Below are 20,880 nucleotides of genomic sequence, written 5' to 3' on the forward strand. Positions count from 1 at the left end.
AAGTGCTGACAGTAAAGGAAATGAGAAGGTTAAGCCAGAACCAAGAGTGCCTTGAATATGGCTAACTATGCAAAGAAGGAAAGAATTCCTGGCAAAGGCTTAAGAAGCAAGGAAACACGGGCAATTATACAGAAAAGGGAAAATGATTTGTGTAGCATGTCCCATAGGAAAAAAAAAAAAACAGTAACAGTAAAAGTTAGGAAGTGGGAGACCAGTTCACATGAAATAACTGGGGTAAAAAACATTTCAGTCTCTAATATTAGAAAATAATTAACTTCATTGTGATCATGGACCAACACCCAGCTAGACGTGAGAAGTGATAACAACATCAGACTGCAGTGATTCTTTATCTAGAACTGTTATATCACGTCAAAGATCACCATGTAGTGTAAAAAACAAGCCTAAAATAAACTCAAATGGAAAACGTTAGAAAACAGGTGTTTTTAAACATGCCATTTGATAGAGCCATATAATATGTTTATTGTAGTTATAATATGAGTAAACTCAACTGATGCACAAATAAATTCTGTCCATTAGGAAGGCAGCAGCTAAAACACTTTTCATCATTGTCATCAGTCATAAGAAATAGACGAACTCTCGGTGTACACTGTACTCTGAGGAAGAAAACTTCTAAAATACAAAGCTGCTACCCCGTAAGAGAAATCAAATTCATTATTTTCAAGCATATGAAGGGGAATGAAATATCATGACTTCACTCATTCTGAGCTAGAATTATCTTTTTGCATGGTCTAAGTTTACTTTCCTTCCAGATTACAATTTTGGTCATTTACGAGTACGTATCATCAGCTCTTAAGAGCTAAGTACAAAATAAATGAGCAATTTGTCACCAACATTAGTAATAGCAAATTGTATATTACTGAAGCCTTAAAAAGTAATATTGGAATTAATATTATCACTTGCCAGTATTTTTAAAGGAATTATAAACACATTGATTGCTCTTAGTAAGTGTTTGAAATCTTTCAGGTTTAAACAGAAGTCTAGGTCCAAGCAACTCACATCTAATCAAGAGGTGTAGAGCTTGAATACTGGCATCTGACTTCAACCCATGATGTCATAGGTGACCACCTCTACAACAAATTAAATCAAATCATAACATATTTTACTGGAAACTTAAAACCAGACATCTAACTCTCTACTCCATTTCCATGTAGTGATAGTCCGCCAGTAGGCCAAATTAGCAGTGCTTACTTTTCTTATTATTTTCTTTCCACTCATACTGCCACAAATTTACAGTTTAGACTTAGATGGAAGTTGGTCAGTTCCACTACACCCCAGTGAGATGACTCAGTAAAGCAGTCCCTGTCTTTTTTTCCCCTTTTCTCTGTGTGTGTGTGTGTGTGTAAAACTGCAGGAAAGAAACTACAGAAAAGATTTGCAAATTCTATTTTAGCTGGTAGGAAAATTCTTTTAGCTTCAAAATGAAATCTGACTTTAGGAAATTCTACGTCGCCTTTTGCAGGTTTTAAGTTATATAAATAACACAATATCAGTTAGACCCTTAATACAGAGCAAGATATTTATGCATCTCTGCACTACATGAAGTTATACCACACGCTTCAGTTTGAACAAGCTCGTATTAGACTACGTCAAACACTCAGGAAAATCCGTGCTTACCCACAAATCATGTTCAGCATAATCAAAGAGCAGCCAAACCTTTCTGTCACTGTGCGAAAGGAAAACCTTCTGCAATGCAATCACATTGGGGTGCTTCAACTCTCGTAAAAGCTGCAAAGAAACAGAGAAGCTCTTGTTATTTCTGTGCTTGTTAAGAAAAGCAAACAACAAAAAAAAAACAAAAACAGGTCTTAGCACAAACAGCAAACAAGTAATCCTAAAACGGGCCTTAGAAGAAAAGATGCCTCTGCTTCAGCCCATTATCTTCGAAATGTCAAATCAGTATTTGCACAGCCTCCCTGGTATGGTTACTGCTCTGCAAGCACAGCTGACTACCACTAGCTACCTTTCCCTCTGTTCTACACTCAGCACACAGCTGTCCATCCTACCTACTCAGTGCACTCAGCCTCAGCTTCTATCTTGAAGGATGTGATTACACACAAACGCAACTGTTCTCTTATCAAAGGTGAACACTGGGATTTAAGGGTGCCAGAATGAAGCCTGTGCAGCTGACTAAGCTCTCTGTGTGGACAACACAGTTCTTGATCACCACATAATTACTGTATTAACAATAATTCTCTTTAGTATTGGATCCTTGCCTCGCTTTCCTGGAAGTCCATGGAGCTGCTGTTCTCAGAACATATGGGTGTTTTCAGAGAAGTTTACCAAAACCCATATGAATGGTTATTTCAACCATTGTCCTGTAATCCAGAGAAAAACCCAAGCTTACTTACGGCTTGCCCTGAAAAAAATAGGTCTTGTAACTAATTAGACAGCACATTAAAGCAAGCACCACTGCTGAAGTCCCCCTTCTGCTAGATTAAATCAGTCCTCAGGAGGAGCTGGGAAGCAATACTCCCAAAAATATTATTTCCAAGGAATTGGCTTTTTCCCCCCCTCCACACTGTAGTCACAAGAATGATTCATCTCTTCTGTTTTACAGGAAAATTGCTTGCATCGGCAACTCCAGTATATAAATCGTCAAGATTCAATTTATAATGGCAAAATAGTAAATGGAGTAGGTTTCAAGGCAGATTTGAGAGAAATGAATCTTCCCTTTTTTCACCTTACAGAAAAAGACTCAAGATGTTTATTTTAGGGGGAAGGGAAATAAGGACATTAAGATAATGATTAATTTTAATTATATTACCTTTTAGCTATAGAGCTATCTGTCAAGTCCAGAAATCTTCTAAAAAATTATTTAAAAGCTGTTTCTGCCATGCAGGCAATGTTTACTTTTCGTCTCTCTCTCCCTGTAACACCAAGCATTTCTAGCTGCAAAAAAAAGAAATTCCTCCCTAACGAACTGATCAATAGTCATGACCAGATATCACTTAAAAATATGGCAAAAACCATTTTGTCACTTAAAAAATAGAAAAAACTTCAGGAATTATAAGCTAACAAAACCCTAGATATTAAAATTGTCTGGTTTTCACATGCATCAAGAGACGTTGCTGTGCATCTTGTCTTCAGCAATATTAAAAACTGTTTTCCAGTAGGGATTTGATGCAATGCTCTGCCTTTTTTATTTTCTTTTTTTTTTAATAAGGAGTTGTTTTCATTTTAGGATAACTGTTAATCTAGGGGGAGAATAACAACATTATAGTAGGCACATTGTTTTTTTCAATTGCTATTAGATTTTTCTAAAAGACACTGTTGGTAGCAACAGCAATATAAAATAACTGAAATGAATTTTGTTTCTTTTTTTCTTTAAAAGATGAAATAAAGTATTCTCGCAAAATAAGTAAAACTTTGCTGTAAGAAACAGCCAAAGAGAAGATAGCTCCATAGCAAATGCTAGCACATAATAACAAAGTTCAATGAAATATTATGTAGAACATAAGAAGAGAAAAAATGCCCAAAATGTTGTGCACTAACTGAAAAGTGCTATATGAAAATGAGAAAGGAATGTGTACATCCTGCCACTGCTCACACCAGTTCGAATAGAGAAACTATGTGGCAGTGGTCACCATGGATCAGAAGACTAACAAATGAAAACTGAAACCTCTCCTCACGCAAGTCATGAAAAAGGATACTTCCATGTTTAAGCGGTAAATGTGTTACCCAAAACAATGACAGACACGTTTACAGTGAGTAAAACATTTCTAATGTATTGTGCTCCTCTTTTGATTCAACTTTGATGACAGAACAAGCATCCTTATCCAAACCTAGCATTTTTCTCATGATGCATCAAACTGTCACTGGTAGAATCTTAAACACTGATTTTTGTAAAAAAACTTGAAAACATAAGGAAGAAATCATTATGTTAGTTTTCTACTACATGGTTTGAGTTTTTGACAGAGAACATATCTGACCTGATGCTGAAGAACAGAGCGTTCCAAGGCCAAACAGTGCCTGCAAAAAAGCTCTGATGCTGTATCTTTCAGCTACTGGATGCTCATAGTTGCAGCCATAGACAGCAAGAACTCCCACCAAACTCTCACAGTCTATTTACCCAGAGGCACTCCCTACCCACCTACTTCTCACACCTGCTCTGCTCTGAAAACCTAGCAATTTTTCTAAACTATATTGTAAATTAACATGTTAAAAGCAATAAGGTTCCTTTGAAAGTTGCAGTCTAGAAGATGCCAAGATGTTTCCAACACCTTAACCACAGGGGCTAAGGCAGCCTTATAAATCACAATATATTTATTTCTCTAAAGAGGAGCAGTTAAAAAGCAAAACAGTTCCAAGACACGCATGCTTACCACAACACATCTTATCTAATAGTTATATTTATGAAGATAGTCACAATTTATACAGATATAAAGCTGAAAGAAGGGAGATATACATTAGATATTAGAAAGACATTTTTTAAAGTGAGGGCGGTGAGGCACTGAACAGGTTGCCCCCCAAAGTCACAGATGCCCCAGCCATGGAGGTGTTCAAGGCCACATTGGATGAGGCTTTGAGCAACCTGGTCTAGGAGAATGGGGTTGAAACTAGGTGATCTTTTTTCCAATCGAAACCATTCTATGATTCTACACTTAAGGACTTGATTCCTTGACTTAAACCGATTCTGTAGTTGCATTAGACACTAACCAATATAAAAAAACCTAGACTGGAAACTTGGCAAATTATCTTTTTCCAACTAAAAGGTGTGTCATAGAAAATCCTGATAAGTTTTTAGTAAGAATATTTAAATTAGCATTTGTGTTACATATTCTGTACTCCCAACAGATAAACAAATCTGTTAATCAAGGAGGAAGACAATTCAATTTTTGTGTTATTCTCATTTATCTGTCTTAAGTAACCGCTTCACAATTACCATGGATAGTAATTTTGGAAGTGCTTTTGTAGTTTTTGCAAATAGCAGACTTGCATACCTTCCTCTTCTACTGAGCCACAGCCTTAATGTAACAAGAAGTTGTAAGACATTTCATGTGTAATAAAATAAAAGCTTCCAGTGGAAAGAAGTGGCACACATCCAGACCAGAACAATTTTAAAGGGTTTGTTGCATTCTGGCCACCAAGACTACCAGAGCCACAGCAGCCCGTGCTTCAGCAGTGGGAGCCAGACCAAAGAAGCACTGGCTCTAGAGCCAAGAACAGGAGCTCTGTTCTAGTTACACTGGGTTTGCAACGATGCTACAGGCCAACTAGATGAGATTAGAAACTACAGCTGGAAGTACAAGTGACAAGTATGAGCCACCAACAGAAGTGTTGGTCAGATTTATGCCTACAAATAATCTTACCTATAGATGGACTACAGCAGAAGAGGGGGTGACCACAGGGATCAAAATGATGTTACTCACACGTACAAAAAGAGCAGATATGAGGAAAGTCATTCAAACAGCACTGGAAAGATGTGATCAGAAAGGACTATCAGGCAGAATTAGACAGCTATGGAAATCAAGAGACAGCAAATTTAAGACAATTGTTTCAAAGACAAGTATTGATCTAAGATTTAGCTACAGTAAGCTCTTTCACGATGGACACTGAGCATTTCCCACACAAGCAAATGCCTCTTACAGTAGGGGAGGGGTGGAGGTCATGATGGGAAAGTCTCTGATGCCTGACAAAAACTTAAGCTGGCAACTGAATTGGAAATAGAAGCATGAAGTGCTGGAAATTTAAAGTGTCATCAGTCAAGCTGAATTAGACTTTGCACTGAAAGTCAAAATAAATAGAAAAGTTTGCCTAGCCACAGAAGGAGCATAAGAGAGTGCCCAAGCATGAGAATAAAAAGTAAATGTCATATATCATATAGTTTAAATAAAGTTTAAATATATTTGCATGTATACTTTAATATATAAGTAATTACATAATTATATAATTTTTATATATATTATATATTGTTTACATAAAGATCTAAAATATTTCACCTCAGTTTTCAATGACAGATAAGATACTGATAAAAAAAAAAATCAACCGCACACATAATGGAAATGCCTCACATTTTTAAGAAGTGAAAATTAGCACAAGTCAGATACAAGCAGAATTTAGAGGCGGCATCATACAATCAACAAACAGAGCACATACATTTAGAAAGGGAACATGGAAAGGAGACAAGGCACTTACAAGCCTGTTTATATAAAGCATGCAACGAAACATTATGAAACAATGAACATGAAAAATGTGTTTTAAAAAAGCTACTCTGATTTTCTTCTCTGATAACCAATTTTCTTTACACAGGTTTAAGACCTGTGCTCAAATTTCAACTTTATAAGAGCATTAGGTACACTGTCAAATGGGAAAGATGACAATTGGAAGAAGTTTGAGGAAGAAACTACCTAAAAAGGCAATGGCCAACAGAAAATATTTCAAGGTAAAGTAGTTCTATATATTAACTCTTCGGAGAGTTACTGAAGAACAGATATTGTGATTACTAAAACAACCCATCTTAACATCAAAATCATGAGTGGTAATGAAATTATCTGATCAAGTAAAGGAGGCATTCTCAATGAAGAAAAGGAGTGGGATAATAGATCATCTTTTACAACCATTTATCCTGTTACTGAATAAACAACAGATCATATCATCCCATTTCTGTTAATGGCACAAAAATCTGAATTCATGCACTTAGAAACTAACTAAGAATATCTATTACAGACTGAGAAACCGTAAGGTGCAAGTGACAAAAAGGTAGAACTGGATTACTACGAAACAACAAAGGAAATTGAAAGAGTGAATCTGATACTAGTTGAGGTATTTACAGGAGAGAAAGGTTTGCATTGATATCAGTACAGAAAAGGCTTCTGTAATATATTTTTAAATGGTACATGCCGTTTTCTTTACCTGTGCACAAACACCTCCCCTTTCCACACACACAAACAGATGAACTCACCTTGAATGAGCCAAAGGGTGATCAAAGGAGCAAACAATCTGTCCCTCAACAGCAAAGAAAAACCTCGCTCAATTATTGTAACAAATAAAATACTGAAAGGAAGATTGATATACACTAAAATACAAAGGCAAGAGCACCAAAGATGAAAGACATAATTGCGCTAAGTGGCAATGATGGTGCAAGAACAAACAGATACAACTGGTAACAGATAAATTTGCCCTGCAAGATAGCATCTTGTGAACAGGAAGGTTCAAGAACAGCTTTTCAATAGCAGGGAAAACGGTATCGCATCTGCAGTTTGATCATCACTGGAAAAAAAATTACTTGATTAATATGATAAAATAGTCAGGCACTAGATTCAGTGATACAATGTCTAGGCAGCATGTACTTTCATAGGAGCTTTGATGAAAGGTGGGTATGGTGATATTTTATTGATCATCTCCAGCAGATAAACAAGATAACGTACTGATTAACAGCCAGCTCCTACAGCAATTTGACTGAAACTCTTTAAACAGCCTACAAATTGTCTATCGCCATATAATGCAAACTAAATTTTGTGTAAAGTAGACTAGCAACTAGAAACCTATTGCTCTTTTGAGGTATAGAAAGTTCTGCTTTCCCCACTTCCCCCCAAAGAAAACAGCACCCTCTGTGAGACAGGAGGAGAGTTACACTGTTTAGAACATAAACAACATGATCAATTATAAAGGCTTTTATCACACTCAGAAAATCAGACAGTATATTAATCAAAGAAATAACTCTCACACAGAAACACTTTTTCACCACAGGATGAATAATGCTTTCTAGCTACCACCTACAAAATCAAAGGGAGGACAGACCCAATTGTCTCTCTGCAAAGTAATCCTAAGCAAAATTACAGAAAACGGGAGAACACTGCTCTCGCTACTCACACTAGTAAATCTTGCATTGAACATGTACTTCTCTGTCAGCAAAGACAAAAACTATAATCATCTTCAGAAATTTATTCTAAGGCCATCTCACCCTAAGAAGTGTCCCTATCTTTCACGCAGTTTACATCAGTCTTTTGATCTACATAGTTACTGATCTGGAACAATTTAGGTAGTTTCTTTGATGAAAATGCACTTGTAATGCATTTAACCACTTTCAAGGTTATTGCCAAAACCTTTAACTGGCAGAGATGTAGATCACAAGAAGTCACAGGAAAGACCAAAGCGCAAGCCTGATTGCTCTTAAAAGCAATTGCATGCTGCAGAATTTTAAAAGACGCCTTCTTCTGTGATGAATATATTCAAAGCCTTTAGGGTCACTAAAGTTGGTTTTAAATTGAAGCTGGGGTTTTCAAAGGAATGTAAAGATCATCATTTTACTCCTTCAGAAACTCTTTAAATATTTCAGCTTATTTAGAGGTTATTAATCAAGACTAGATCCTCTCCTGCATGTTACTAACATTATCCTTTCCACACAGATCCTCTGATGCCTATTACCATACTGAGCTCATGCTGGAGCTTTTCCCTTAGGGAGGTATATACGGGCCTCTAAAAATAAGAATAAAGAACCAACAAACAAACCCCAAACCAAACAGGCAGCTATTAATTTTATTAGACTTGTAAGAACAGTTCTTTGTTAACTATGATACACAAGAAAAAGAAGGGAACTCCGCAAACTACACAAACTACTCTAAATTCAGCTTTGTTGAGTGACCCAATTGATTCTTGAGTTTGAGATTTTCCAGCTTGGATTCCCTTTTCTAAATGGAAAAATTACACCTAGAGTTACTGCGTAACTGATTTTTTTTTTTTAAAAAAAAAAAAAAAGTCTTTACCTAGTAACAGCTTCAATCTGAGCAGGTATTATTGGTTCATTTATCAGCCTTCTGGCTGCAAGTTATCTGTGGTAGGCACATGTAAAAGAGGTCTCACAAAACGATGAATACGGGGACACACACACACAAAAAAACCCTGAAACTGTCCAAAGAAATAAAGAAGGCAGCTAAAAGTATAAGTGGCAGCTTAAGCACTGCTTCAGAGAGGATATATTCTTTTATAGTGATCTGGTCAAGCCCTGTTCTTGGACAACCTTCTCCTTTCCTCACACTTCCATCTCTCTAAAGCACAGAGCCCTCAAACTGTGAGGGCTCCAAACTCCCACAAGAGAAAGATTAAAAATACATTTAAAAAAAATAAAGTAGTAAAATACGCTGAAAAGAATCCAGTCAGTAAACTGTCAAACATCAGGACAGGAAGACGACAAAAACCTGCCCCATTATCCTCCAATGACAAGGATTAATAAAATATTTATTCTATAAATATTTATTCTATAAATATTTTCATTTCAGGAGCTGAAAATGGTCTGGCATTGCCAAACAACATTCTTATTCTGAAACAAAAGCTTGGCTAAAGACTTGCGTAAGTATTACATTTAAACTAAAATAAAGGAATAGAAACTAGAGTAACTGCATTTCAATTCTTGAGGTTCCCAGCACAAGAAAATAGTAGTTTTGGTATGTTTTAATTTTTTTTTCTAAACACAGTCAGAAACACAGGCATGATTCTTTCCATTTCGTAGTCACCACAACGGTAAAAAGACAGCTATCCTGCAATCAGCATAAAGCCAATGCTCTAAGAAACAGAAAAGAAATTAAACCAAGTGCCTATGGTCCAGTCTGAACCAAACACTGATGCTTGATTCACCAACACAACAGCAACCTCCAGCAAGGATGTAATTCTTTTAGGTCCTATTTCCATGACACTTAATCACAGAAACAGTAGGTTTTTCAGGAAGGAATAAAATAGTCTTGCACATCATACTAAGTTTTCAATGACAGTACCATGTGGCATAAATTGTATGCATGCTCATACCTTCTTACAGTTAAAGAGAGAAAAAGAGGAAAAAGAAAAACTAACAATTATCCTACTCATTCTACTTACTCCAGCGTGGGAGGCAGGAGTTTAGATACATAATTTATAGTTCAATTCTTCTTTAAATAGCAACTTAAATAAAATCAGAGATATGAACTCAAAACATATTAAGCACATTAAATCTCTGATCCTTATGAGAATCAAGTTAAAGGCACTTTAGTTCTGAATGACAGCATCCATTAAAGTTTGATATACTTCAACTGATCTGTTTCTAATGCCTTATCCTTAGTTAAACAAGCTAATAGAGAAGCCTACAGTTGCAAGTATAAATTGAGTCTAATACCACACTCCGAGTAAGAAAGATGCCTGCAGACCTGAGTAGACAATGTGAGTATTTTCTGCTTAACTTCCTTTCATTAACTTGGGTCTCTTTAATGTTTTACACATAGCTTTACAATCAGGTTTCTTGTGTACTGTTTCAGGGTAAGATTTATTTAACAGTATTACTCTTTCAGAGCTTTTACTCAAGAATTATAGACGTAATTTAGTCTGTTGACAGTTATCTATAACCAACTCAGCATTTCACTCTGAAAGTAGAAGGCTTGAACATCCTTAATGTTTATTAAAACAATTGCCTGTTAAATTCATTCTGCTTTTGCTCATAGGTTTTCACTTTTTACCCAAATTTTCTGCAGTCTTTTAAGCCACACATTAGAAAAATCTAATGTGTGAAGCAAGCTAAAACAAGATGTTCATTGGCGATCTCCCAAGTCATTAAACGCCTACCACAAGATTCCTCTCATACTCTCAGGATCAGACTGCAACTGGATAAAAAAAAGTCACTTCGCAATCTAAAGCCTGCTATTGCCTTAGTCTTGGATTAAATATGACAAATTCTTCAATGAGGCAGTGAATGCCGCAAAACCAATATTTCCCTTCAGTATGAACTGACACAGTTCAGAAATGCTCAAAAGGTGGCTTAATATAATTCACAAAATTTGGTGAGCAAGGAGATAAAATATAAACAAGATATGGTAAATATGCTCTTACAGCAACATAAGGGCTCAGAACAGCATCAGTTTTGTAAGAAAGGTTTTGAAACAACAGTAAGATGGAGAAAGTAGTAACTGGTTAATATTTTCCTCCAGGAGAGGTTATGCATGTGGCGTTCTGCATTTAATCTTCCACTGAATGTAACCTTTCTCTAAAGTATCTTTTACTGCAAGCAAATGAATGCTGGACTGACTTTTTGCCCAAGGCAGCAAAAGCCATGTGGCCCTGAAAAGAACATGTCCAAAAGACTCATATGAAGACTTTTTTCCCCGAGAGCTGAGAGCAGATACTGTCCCCAATACTTCGTAGATATGAGTAACTGGAAGTCACTCTCAAGAGCTACAACAGAACTGCAGAACTAGTGTAACACTGGAAAGGGATCGGAATGGCATGCAGACAAGCAACATATGAATACATCAGGGGATTTATGAGGTTGACAGTCTCATTTGTTCTCAAGGCTTGACTTCAGTAATTCACTTAAAAGTTATTCTAGTGACTTTGAAGTTGCTTTTTTGACTGACTCGGAACTCGGTGCAGTCTCCAGCAGAATAATGATTCTTCCCCTGCCCTCAACTGGAACACACTAGCATGCAAATAGTGACACCAATCAAAATGACAGAATTCATTCATGTGCTGCTTCTTCCTCCTAGAAAAAGAACTTTCGACTACCAGGAGAAAAATAAATAAAAAAAAAAAGAAATACATGTTTCAGAAGTTAGTTGAGTTCCTTACACAATTATGCCATAACCCACTACTGAGAACCCCCAAGACTCCTGCGTGTTCATAGCTCTTAACTCTGCAGAACTAATTGCTTGGGCTGAAATTTTCCAATCTGGGCCCTAATGAACATCTGACTGTTCATATAAACCATTTGCAAGAACATCACTGAGGACAAAACATGTAATAGATGGATCCTATTCAAAGAAGAAAGAGTTGCTGCACTTGCTTCAGACTCAAGAATCACTTTAAGTCTCCTTATCCTGCTGAGGCAAATGCTAAGGAAAAGAAAACATGAAGCAGCACATAGACAGCACAAGCCTTTCATGGTACACGTAGGCACCTTCCAGCAAGGCACAAGATGAGGGGCTGGAAAACCAGTATAAATCAAGGCCTTTGACTGGTGCTGTGCATTTGCTCCACCACCCTCAACCACATTCCACGCTCCTCAACTTAGTCCTATCCCTGGTCTCTACAAGATGGGGAGCTGTGTTGCAAAATTAAATTGTACTGTGGAGGGATTGGCTATCTCCCTCCAGCTACCCTACTTCTTCTGTTTCAATAAACACTGCATAATAACAACCTAATTGTTATTCCCTATTTCTATATAGGTCTGTGATTTTAGACCTCCTGCATCTTCCTTCAGCTTCCCTTCTTCCAACCCACAGATTCCCAGTCTATTTTGTCTCTGTTCATACAGAAGTAGTTCACCAACTTTTTTTGCTTCCCTTCACTTTACTTTTCCAGGGCTGCAGTATCCTTTGAGGTGGAAAGGAATCAGAATAATATATAGACGCTCAACATCTGAATGCATCAGGGATTTATGAAGTTGACAGTCTGGTTTGTTCTGAGGTCTTGACTTCAGTAATTCACTTCCAAGTTATTGTAGGGACTCTGAATTTGCCTGACTGCCCCCAGACTGAGAGCTGTCTCCAGCAGACTAGTGATTCGAGGATTCTTTCTCTACCCTCAACTTGTACCAGTAATGATCATTCAGAACCCACTGCTGTCTGTAAATAGACAGGTGGGTTTTTTCTCTTCCATTTCCACTGCATTGAAACTCAATGCTAACAGATGCAAACATAATTTGATCACACAAGCTACTCCATATTATGAGTTATTTTGCACTTCTGCACAGGTTAGCAAAGACACCAAACAGGTTAAGTAATTTTCTATCATCAAACTGTCATCTGCTGTTCAACTTTCCCTAAGGCAAAAAATGTCATTTGTGTATACTCCATAAAAACGGACTTAAGAGACCTTTAGAGCTGTTAAATGACGCGTGTCAGAGACAGCTCTGGCACTAAAACAAAGGAGAGTTTCTCCCATTCATCTCATGCTTAGTCCCTGAGGAGAAGGCTGATTTCTGCAGTAAGGGACATGAAGCTCACTTCGGAAAGAGGAAGGGTAGGAAGAAGGTGAAGGAAGTCAAGAGAACCACCTTGCTGGTCAAGAGAACCACCCCAGGGAGAAGGAAACCAGCAGGAGGAGAGGGACACAGGCTGCAGCTTACCAGCTGCTCTGCTCAGCAAAACCAGGAGCAGGAGGAATGGTGATGCTGGAATCACCGATGAGGAGATTAACAAGATCTTGGAGAGAAGCACTAGAAAAGAGACTAGACCAAGGGAGAATGATACATGAACTACAATCAGTGGTGAGCAGCACAAACGGCTGTGAAGGGAAGTGAAGGGAAGGACAAAAAAAAAGCAGGGGATGACAAGAATCAGTGTTGGTGAGACAATGAGTGGGAAATGGGACAAAGTACTAAAAGGAATGAACTAAGTAGAACAAACAAGACTGAGGGGAACAAAAAACACAGTGGAGGGGAAAGCAAAGGGCAAATAAAGAAAACGTAAAGGGGGAAGAGACAGACAGAAAAGTGTCCAACACAGCAAACATTCCTCCTTGCTTTGGCACAAAGTCCAGAGCTCCACCAACCCTCTGGCAAACGCACCTTCCTCTTACCCTCTTTTAAGCATTAGTTTCCATGAAACTGAGGTTTCTTAAGATGGCAGGCTAAAGTCTGTTGTGAGCAGAAGGTTGGAAAGAAGACAAAATGAGACATAAGGGAACAGAACCATAGCAGAAAAAAGAAGCTTCTATTGAAAAAGAACCTTCATAAGAAAGAAGCTTCTATTTCCAAGGACAGAAAGTGGAAAAATATATAGAACCTGTCAAATTCTTTTATCTTTTCAGCATGACCTTCAGGAATAAAATCAGTTGGATTTCTATGAAAAGTGAAGGCAGAAAAAGACGAGGGCTCAAACAGCATGTCAAGAGAAGAGAAAAGAACCTGAAACTACGATATCCAATATAATTAAAATGGAGAGAAAACTCATGAAAGCAGATGAAAAACCTGAAAAAGTTGATTTTAAGATTTTATTATAAGTACTTCATCCTACAGAAGAAGCAGCAAAAGCAGTAAATATTGGTGCTGACAGACCCTGCGATAAAATAGGGAAACACAAGGAGAATCAAAAAGTGTATCAACAAAAGAAAAGCAAGCAGGAACAAGAGGATATGAGAAGTCACAAGTACTTACACACCAGATACTGTAAGGTACTCTAAGCAGCAGAATATGAAGGACAGTATACAAAGAAGAAACTATAAGACAAAGAAAAGGTTTAGAACAGGAATTAAGACAATAGAGTTTGAAGAGGGCAATAAAAGAGCAGCTCTGCTAGTGAACACTAACACTGAAGTAGTATTACCCCTACCTGAAGAGGCAAACACAGACTAACGCATACAGCTACGCAACCAGATGCGTCATCTGCATTAAATTACAGAGAATGAACACAGAAGAGCTCACAGAAAGACAGCCAGGAACCAGTCAGAGGAAAGATGACAAGCAAAAGATTACAAACTACATGCAAGTAGCCTGGTAAAGAGGATTAAAAAACCCTACAAACAATATATTTTTCTCCTATTCAGACCGCAAATGTTTTACAATAGTTATTGAAATAACTGAATATAATAAGATACTTTGTCCCAATAAACATCACTACACAATAGGATAACCAAGCCAAATAATCTAAGAAGTGCAGCACGCATTTTGTTTCCATCCATTATGACATCTTCCACAGTTTGTTAAAAATCAAAACAGCACATCCTTTATAGGAGGCAATAAAAAGAGACTAGGTCAAGGAGTCTTCCTTTATCCGGCAACTGCTAATGCAGAAAACATGTTTTTGCAATGCCCTACCTAAAAAAAAAATAAAATAGACCTTTTATATCTGGCAAGAAGTACAGAAAAGTTCAGGCAAGGGGCCAGATGTTTTGTTAAAATACATAATACATAATTAGCTTTGATGAGGACCCACAAACAGTGCCCTCAGAATCCTGTCCTAATGTCCCCTCTTCTTACTTAATAGCCAGCATCAGGTTTTATCTCAGAGGTATAAAAGCATATTTACACACACGGCCCAAATCTCTTTTAAAAGAGAAGAGCATACTCTGCACTATAAAGACGACAATAATCTCCCACGAAGACAAAGCTATATCCATAAGCACTACAAATACTTCAATTCATACACTGAGTTACTTCAACACAACCTCGTGTAAAACAAAGCACACCGCTGGCGAGTGTTGCATTGAGAGAGTGTGGGTACTCCTTGTTCCACATTGTCCCTTTCAGCTCTCCTCCCTTTCCTGTCACTGTCACCACCTGCTTATTCCACCACACACACACTATGTCCCCACCCGAATAGCATACAGCGGGGTTTCATGTATATACATGTCTATTTGGCTTCCCTTTGCCCCAGCTTTTTATGGCACAGTCCCCATCTGAGTCACTGAGCCTGGATTTTGCCACAAAAAAAAACAAACAAACCTCAGAACAGATTTACAAGACATAGAAAAGCCCCTCAGACTCTTATTCCAGTGTGAGCATCTTTTTACACACTGCCTTTGGATTTTTAGGTATTTTAAATTAACAAAATTAATGTGATATGACACAGATTTGATGGAGTAACAGGACAATGGATAGAAACATTACAAGTAACAAATAAAAAGACTGATCAATACTGAAGAAAATACAATGATAAACAGCAGCGTGAAAAGATGCATTGATCAGTGTTATCTTATAAAACATGAATATTTTTTTAAAACCTCATTCAGGAAAAGCCATGCAAGGAAGATGCCTTCCTTTAAATTTTCTTTACTATTCATAGCACATGAATTGTACCGTATGCAAAATCAGAGTAATTAGTTTAAATACTGTCAATATTCTCACTGGTGATAATTGGTTGCTTCTCACAAGAACATCTGTTCCATCTTGCTTAAGAAATGAAGTACAGACCCTGTTACCTAGACAACAGAATCCTTCTGAGCAACACGCACCATAAAAGGGCAATATCAACCTAAGTCACACCTCATCTTCATTCTCCCCACCGCTCCCTTATTGCCATTAATGCAACCAAATGCCTTGACCTAACATTAAGCCTGTATTTATCAGATCACAAACTCAGGCCCACTTTCACGTGTAAAATGTGAAGCAGAAGTAAGAGCGGTGTTCCTGTCCTCTGGCCAGGCAACAGTAACTTCAAGGCCTTGAATTCAACAAATTTCCACCAACGTGACTATCGCGTTCCCAAGCTGCAAACAATGCAGGTTAAGAGTAGCCCAAGAGCAAGTCCTATCAAAACTAGAAATCTCAGCTCAGTCCCCTTGAATGCAGTCCAGAAACAGTCAACAACTTCCTTGCCATGCCCCTGGATTATTGGAGATGGGGGAGGGTGTCATCCCATACCAGCACTCACCCATGCCCTCCAGCCAAATTAAAGACAGTGGCAGGAGATTCAATTTTGGAAGATGCCTTTTGTTGCCCTAGAAAGCTTGCAATGGTTTTATAGATGTTGATGAAGTATTAACAACAAAGACATGCACCAGATGACAAATTCCCCTGCGTGCTTTAGTTACATGGATGGATTTTTTTCCTCTGTGCATGTGAGGGAGGACCAGTGAACACTGGAAGCACAAGTGATGTGCGAAACCTAAGGATTAAGCACTCAAAGGAAGAAGAACTTACCGGGGCAAAACAAGCTGCAAAACAATCACCAACACTCCACTATCACTGTAAATTCATCTCACTTCATCTTCCTTCTGACAACACCCTAAACTACTTTCCATTCTCTTTCACCTTCTTCACTTCTTGGCTGGGAGAAGAACAGCACTGTATATCTTCAAACACATATGCTGTAGCTCTCCCTGTTGTGGGGGGAAACTTCTACACAACAACCCCTATAGCTTTTATGCATTTGCTTTTGCACATGCTATAGCAGCCACAGGAATCCTGCCTGCAGGAAAGGTAGGGAGGGACTCTCAATCGTTATAGAGCAAGGAGGAATGGTCTTAAGCTGAAAGAGGGCAGATTTAGATTAAATATTAAGAAAAAATGTTTTACTGTGAGAGTGGTGAGACCCTGGAACAGGTTGCCCAGGGAAGCTGTGGATACCCCATCCCTGGAGGTGTTCAAGGCCAGGCTGGATAAGGCTTTGAACAACCTGGTCTGGTGGGAGGTGTCCCTGCCTATGGCAAAGGAGTTGTAACTAGATGATTTTTAAGGTCCCCTCCAACCCAAACCATTCTGTGATTCTATGCATCATGCTCTGAGTATGCACTTAAATTTCAAATTAGTCAATAGCACAAGTGAATAGAACCAGAAAATGCCAAGAAAGAAAAGGAGCAAAGGCTATTCAACCAACATATTGACAATCAGTTCACCACAGACCACACAAGAAAACTGAAAGCTTTAGGACTTTACTAATGCAAACATGACAGATACTTTTATGAGAATGCCCTGACAAGTTATATTTCCACCTATTTCCACTGGTATGCAGAACAACACAGAAATAATTACACGCACATCTGATAAGCAAATAGGTGGCATTTTGAGCATTAAACTTAATACTCCTGGTTACTCTAATTCACAATAGAAGATAAGCATAGGGGTTTTTACTTACTTCACAGATTCTGCACTTTTAGAGGGGAATTCAAGGCCACTTACTTGGATAAGACAGAAATTGAACCGCTTAAAGGAAGGCTTCTGTAACAGCAGCTTATACAGCAGTGTTTCACAGGACAAAGATAACATTTAAAATAATCCCAGTGGGATAGGAATATAAATTTGTTTTTCAGACTCATCTGTGTGGAAAAAAAACCCAAAACACATGGGTTCTGGAGGTATTGAAGAAAGAAAACAAGAGATTGAAAATGGTCTGTGTATCCAAGTTGCCCAGAAGAAGAGAAAAAATTAAATAATCCATCTGGCCTCAGTCTGAAAATCTGAACAATGGAAATAGCTGAAAAGGATTAACACTTAAAATCACAGTAGAATTCTGTATTTAGACGACAAGGCTTCAAGCAAGTTCAGTGAATTTCAGATGTGGAACAGTACAAAAGACAAGATAGTAGCAGTGAAATATTTTTAGGCCACAAGTATAATAAATACTTAGTAGAATATAAAGCTGCAAGATCAACCATCCTCAGAAAAATAAAACAGACTAGTTAAAACCTAGGCAAGAACAAAATCCCTCATATAAGAACAACAACATGTCAAACCAGAAGTAACAATTATTAGTCTGAAGTGCAAAGACAGTAAGGCAGATGGGTATACTGAACAAACTTTGGAGTCAGGTCAGAGAGAGATTAATCACAGTAATAAGAAACTCTTTCAGAATAAAAGCTTAGAGAAGTCAAACCAAAAATGGTTCCAAGACAGAGCTAGTGGACAGGAAACCACCGTGCTGCTTCCAAATATTAAAGGCATCTGGAGATAAACAGAAAAGAAAAAAAGGAAAATAGTACAAAAGGCAACTGAGGTAAGAGAGAAACTGGAGTAATCTAATAAGCAAGTTAAAACATCGAGAAACAATGAGAGTTGAGACACAAGCTCTGCAGAGACCATGGGATGGGATAAGTTCATTAGCACAGAAAGAAAAGGCAGAAGCTTCCTCAAATGTCAAGAACTGGCAGCAGATCTCATATTTCATAACTGTCCATAATCAAATTTATTCTACTCATAGCTTCTTCCAATATGCTGTTCGCATATGCAAAAAACTGATGGCTTTTTCCATCAGCATAGACTGCCAGGACTACCCTAACTTCAGCATCCTTGCATGGCTGCATATGAAAGCTCAAGATGATGTATACTGAGCATATACATATACCCACAATTTGGTACATGCGCTACATATAGGAAACAAAAAGGTTTAAGAAAGCATCCTGACACGGCTAATGGGATACAAAGGATGAACGTGATGCTCTTCCTACAAGGCAGAAACATTTTGCCAAATAGAGTCAGATGGCCAAATAGAGCAGAGAACAAAACCATGACACTTGCATCTTTCTTAACAAAATACAAACCAAGCAAACCCTACAACAGTAACAACCTCACATTATAAACCTGCGGACAAGATGCATCAAAGAATTAAAGGCATTCAGGCTATCTATGTAGTGTCTGTTGTACTGCTAACTTCAGTTTGGAAACAGGAAAAACTCCCCATGTCCCAAAATTCCCATAAAATAATGCATCAAGTCACCATAAAGACAAGAAAAAAACCCAGCAAGATACAGTGGAAGCTGTATTTAAACAGAGGTGTTTTTCACCTTATCACAGAAATAGACACAGATGTTCACAAGAAAAATACCACAGTTAAACTTGATGGAATTCAATGATGTAAATAAAGTCATAGTAGAAAGTAATGAGACATTTTGCCTTCAATAAAAAAGCTGACTACAACTTAGAAAAACCTACAGAGTAAAATACGACTGTAGACTAAAAACACTATCTACTTAACTATACACAAGGGTGAAACCAATGCTAAACGATGTACTGAAAAAATGAACTCTTTTATTTACATTTGGTGAAGTCCTAAAGATTCTTCCGCTGATGTTTCATTCTCAGTCCAGCCACCTCTGTTCTGTTTTAATTTATCCAGTTTAGACACTACTAATAACTTTTTTTTCTGCCTCACAGACTTAATGGGCAAAGAAAAGCTTCAGACAGCTTTCAGGTCAGGACTAGCAGAGAGACAAATAAGGACAACATTGTGTTGGGAGTACATAAAGAACCATTTGATAAGGATGGAGAATCAGATTAAGACTTCTCTACAACTCAAAGAAATTTCTGAACCACAAAATATGGTTTTATGAGAGACCTTAACCTCCCTAACATCTACTGGAAGGGGAACACAACAGAGCACAAGGAACCCAGGTAATTTTTGGAGCTTATTAGGGACAGTTTCTTAATACACATACTGGATGGGCCAACAATGCTGGCACACAGCTGTTCTCAAACAATGAAGAACTGGTTGGAGATGTAACAATCAAAGACAGCTTTGGCTGTAGCAACCATCAACAGTTCAAGAGCCCAAGTGGACTGAAGAAGGCAAGAAGCAGAATACACACTTGGAGCCTCTGAAGAAGAGATTTTAGCTTATTGAAGAAACTGGTAGGTTGCCATCAGAAGCAGCTCTGAAGAAGCAAGGGGGCTCAAGAAAGCTGGCAGATCGACTTAGTAACACAAGTACCAAGACACCAGCTTAGCTAAGCCGATTGTCAGAACTCCAGTGCAAGAAGGGCAGTACACAACCGGGTGGAAACAAGGACAGGCTACATAGGAGGAGTTTAGAAACACTGCCCAGGCACATAGGGATGGTGCCAGGAAAGCCTCAGCTGACGTTGACTTGACACTTGCAAGGAGCATTGAGGGTAGCAAGATCAGCTTCTGCTACTACATTAGTTGTGAGAGGCTGAACAAGAAAATACGAGCTTGTTGCTGAATGAAGTGGGCAAGTTATAGTATCTGAAGACAGAAGCCCCAGATTAAGAAGAATCCATCATGTAAAAACCCCTGCCATCACCTCTCAGTCAGAGGCATCAAAAACAGTCACGTCATGTCAAATTAGAGACAGACACAGTCTAAAATCAATATAACATTCAAACTATTTTACAATTCCACACAGAATAAACTGAAAACATGTATTAACTAATTTCATTTGACTACAGGGAAAGCACAAATGGAGGAATATATGGAAAATATGCAATGAGAAAGTGAGATTGAGAAACCAAAGGAGAAAGAACAGTTTATGACACAAACTCAGAAAAAAAAAGCAACAAAACCAAATTCTACAAAAGATTCCAGTTGAAGCTTTAAGACATGTAAGTGTATGTTCATGTGCACATACACATATGCAATCCTGCAAGGGAGTATTTAAGTTTGGCAAATAAGTATTTTAAAATGTCTTTTCTGCATTATCTGCAGGAAAGTTCTGCATTATCTGTTCTTCTTTATCTCAGTGATAAAACAGCTATTTGCTTTCAGTGCGTTGCTGCCCACAGCTTAACCTG

At 37.9% G+C, this 20,880-nt stretch overlaps 1 protein-coding gene across 2 annotated transcripts in view; it reads right to left on the bottom strand.

Moving 5' to 3' along the window:
* The window catches only part of CDK19 (cyclin dependent kinase 19), a 125,191-nt gene that overhangs the window by 75,546 nt on the left and 28,765 nt on the right, over nt 1-20,880 (bottom strand). Inside the window, exon 3 of one of the 2 annotated variants that reach the window (XM_069851714.1) lies at nt 1,636-1,746. In XM_069851714.1, the coding sequence (XP_069707815.1) occupies nt 1,636-1,746 (111 nt within the window). Of the gene's footprint in view, nt 1-1,635; nt 1,747-20,880 lie in introns of those variants that run through there. The other variant, XM_069851715.1, reaches the window with a different exon arrangement.

The sequence above is a fragment of the Phaenicophaeus curvirostris genome, chromosome 2 (assembly GCF_032191515.1).
Source record: "Phaenicophaeus curvirostris isolate KB17595 chromosome 2, BPBGC_Pcur_1.0, whole genome shotgun sequence".
In the NCBI taxonomy this organism is placed as follows: Eukaryota; Metazoa; Chordata; class Aves; order Cuculiformes; family Cuculidae; genus Phaenicophaeus; species Phaenicophaeus curvirostris.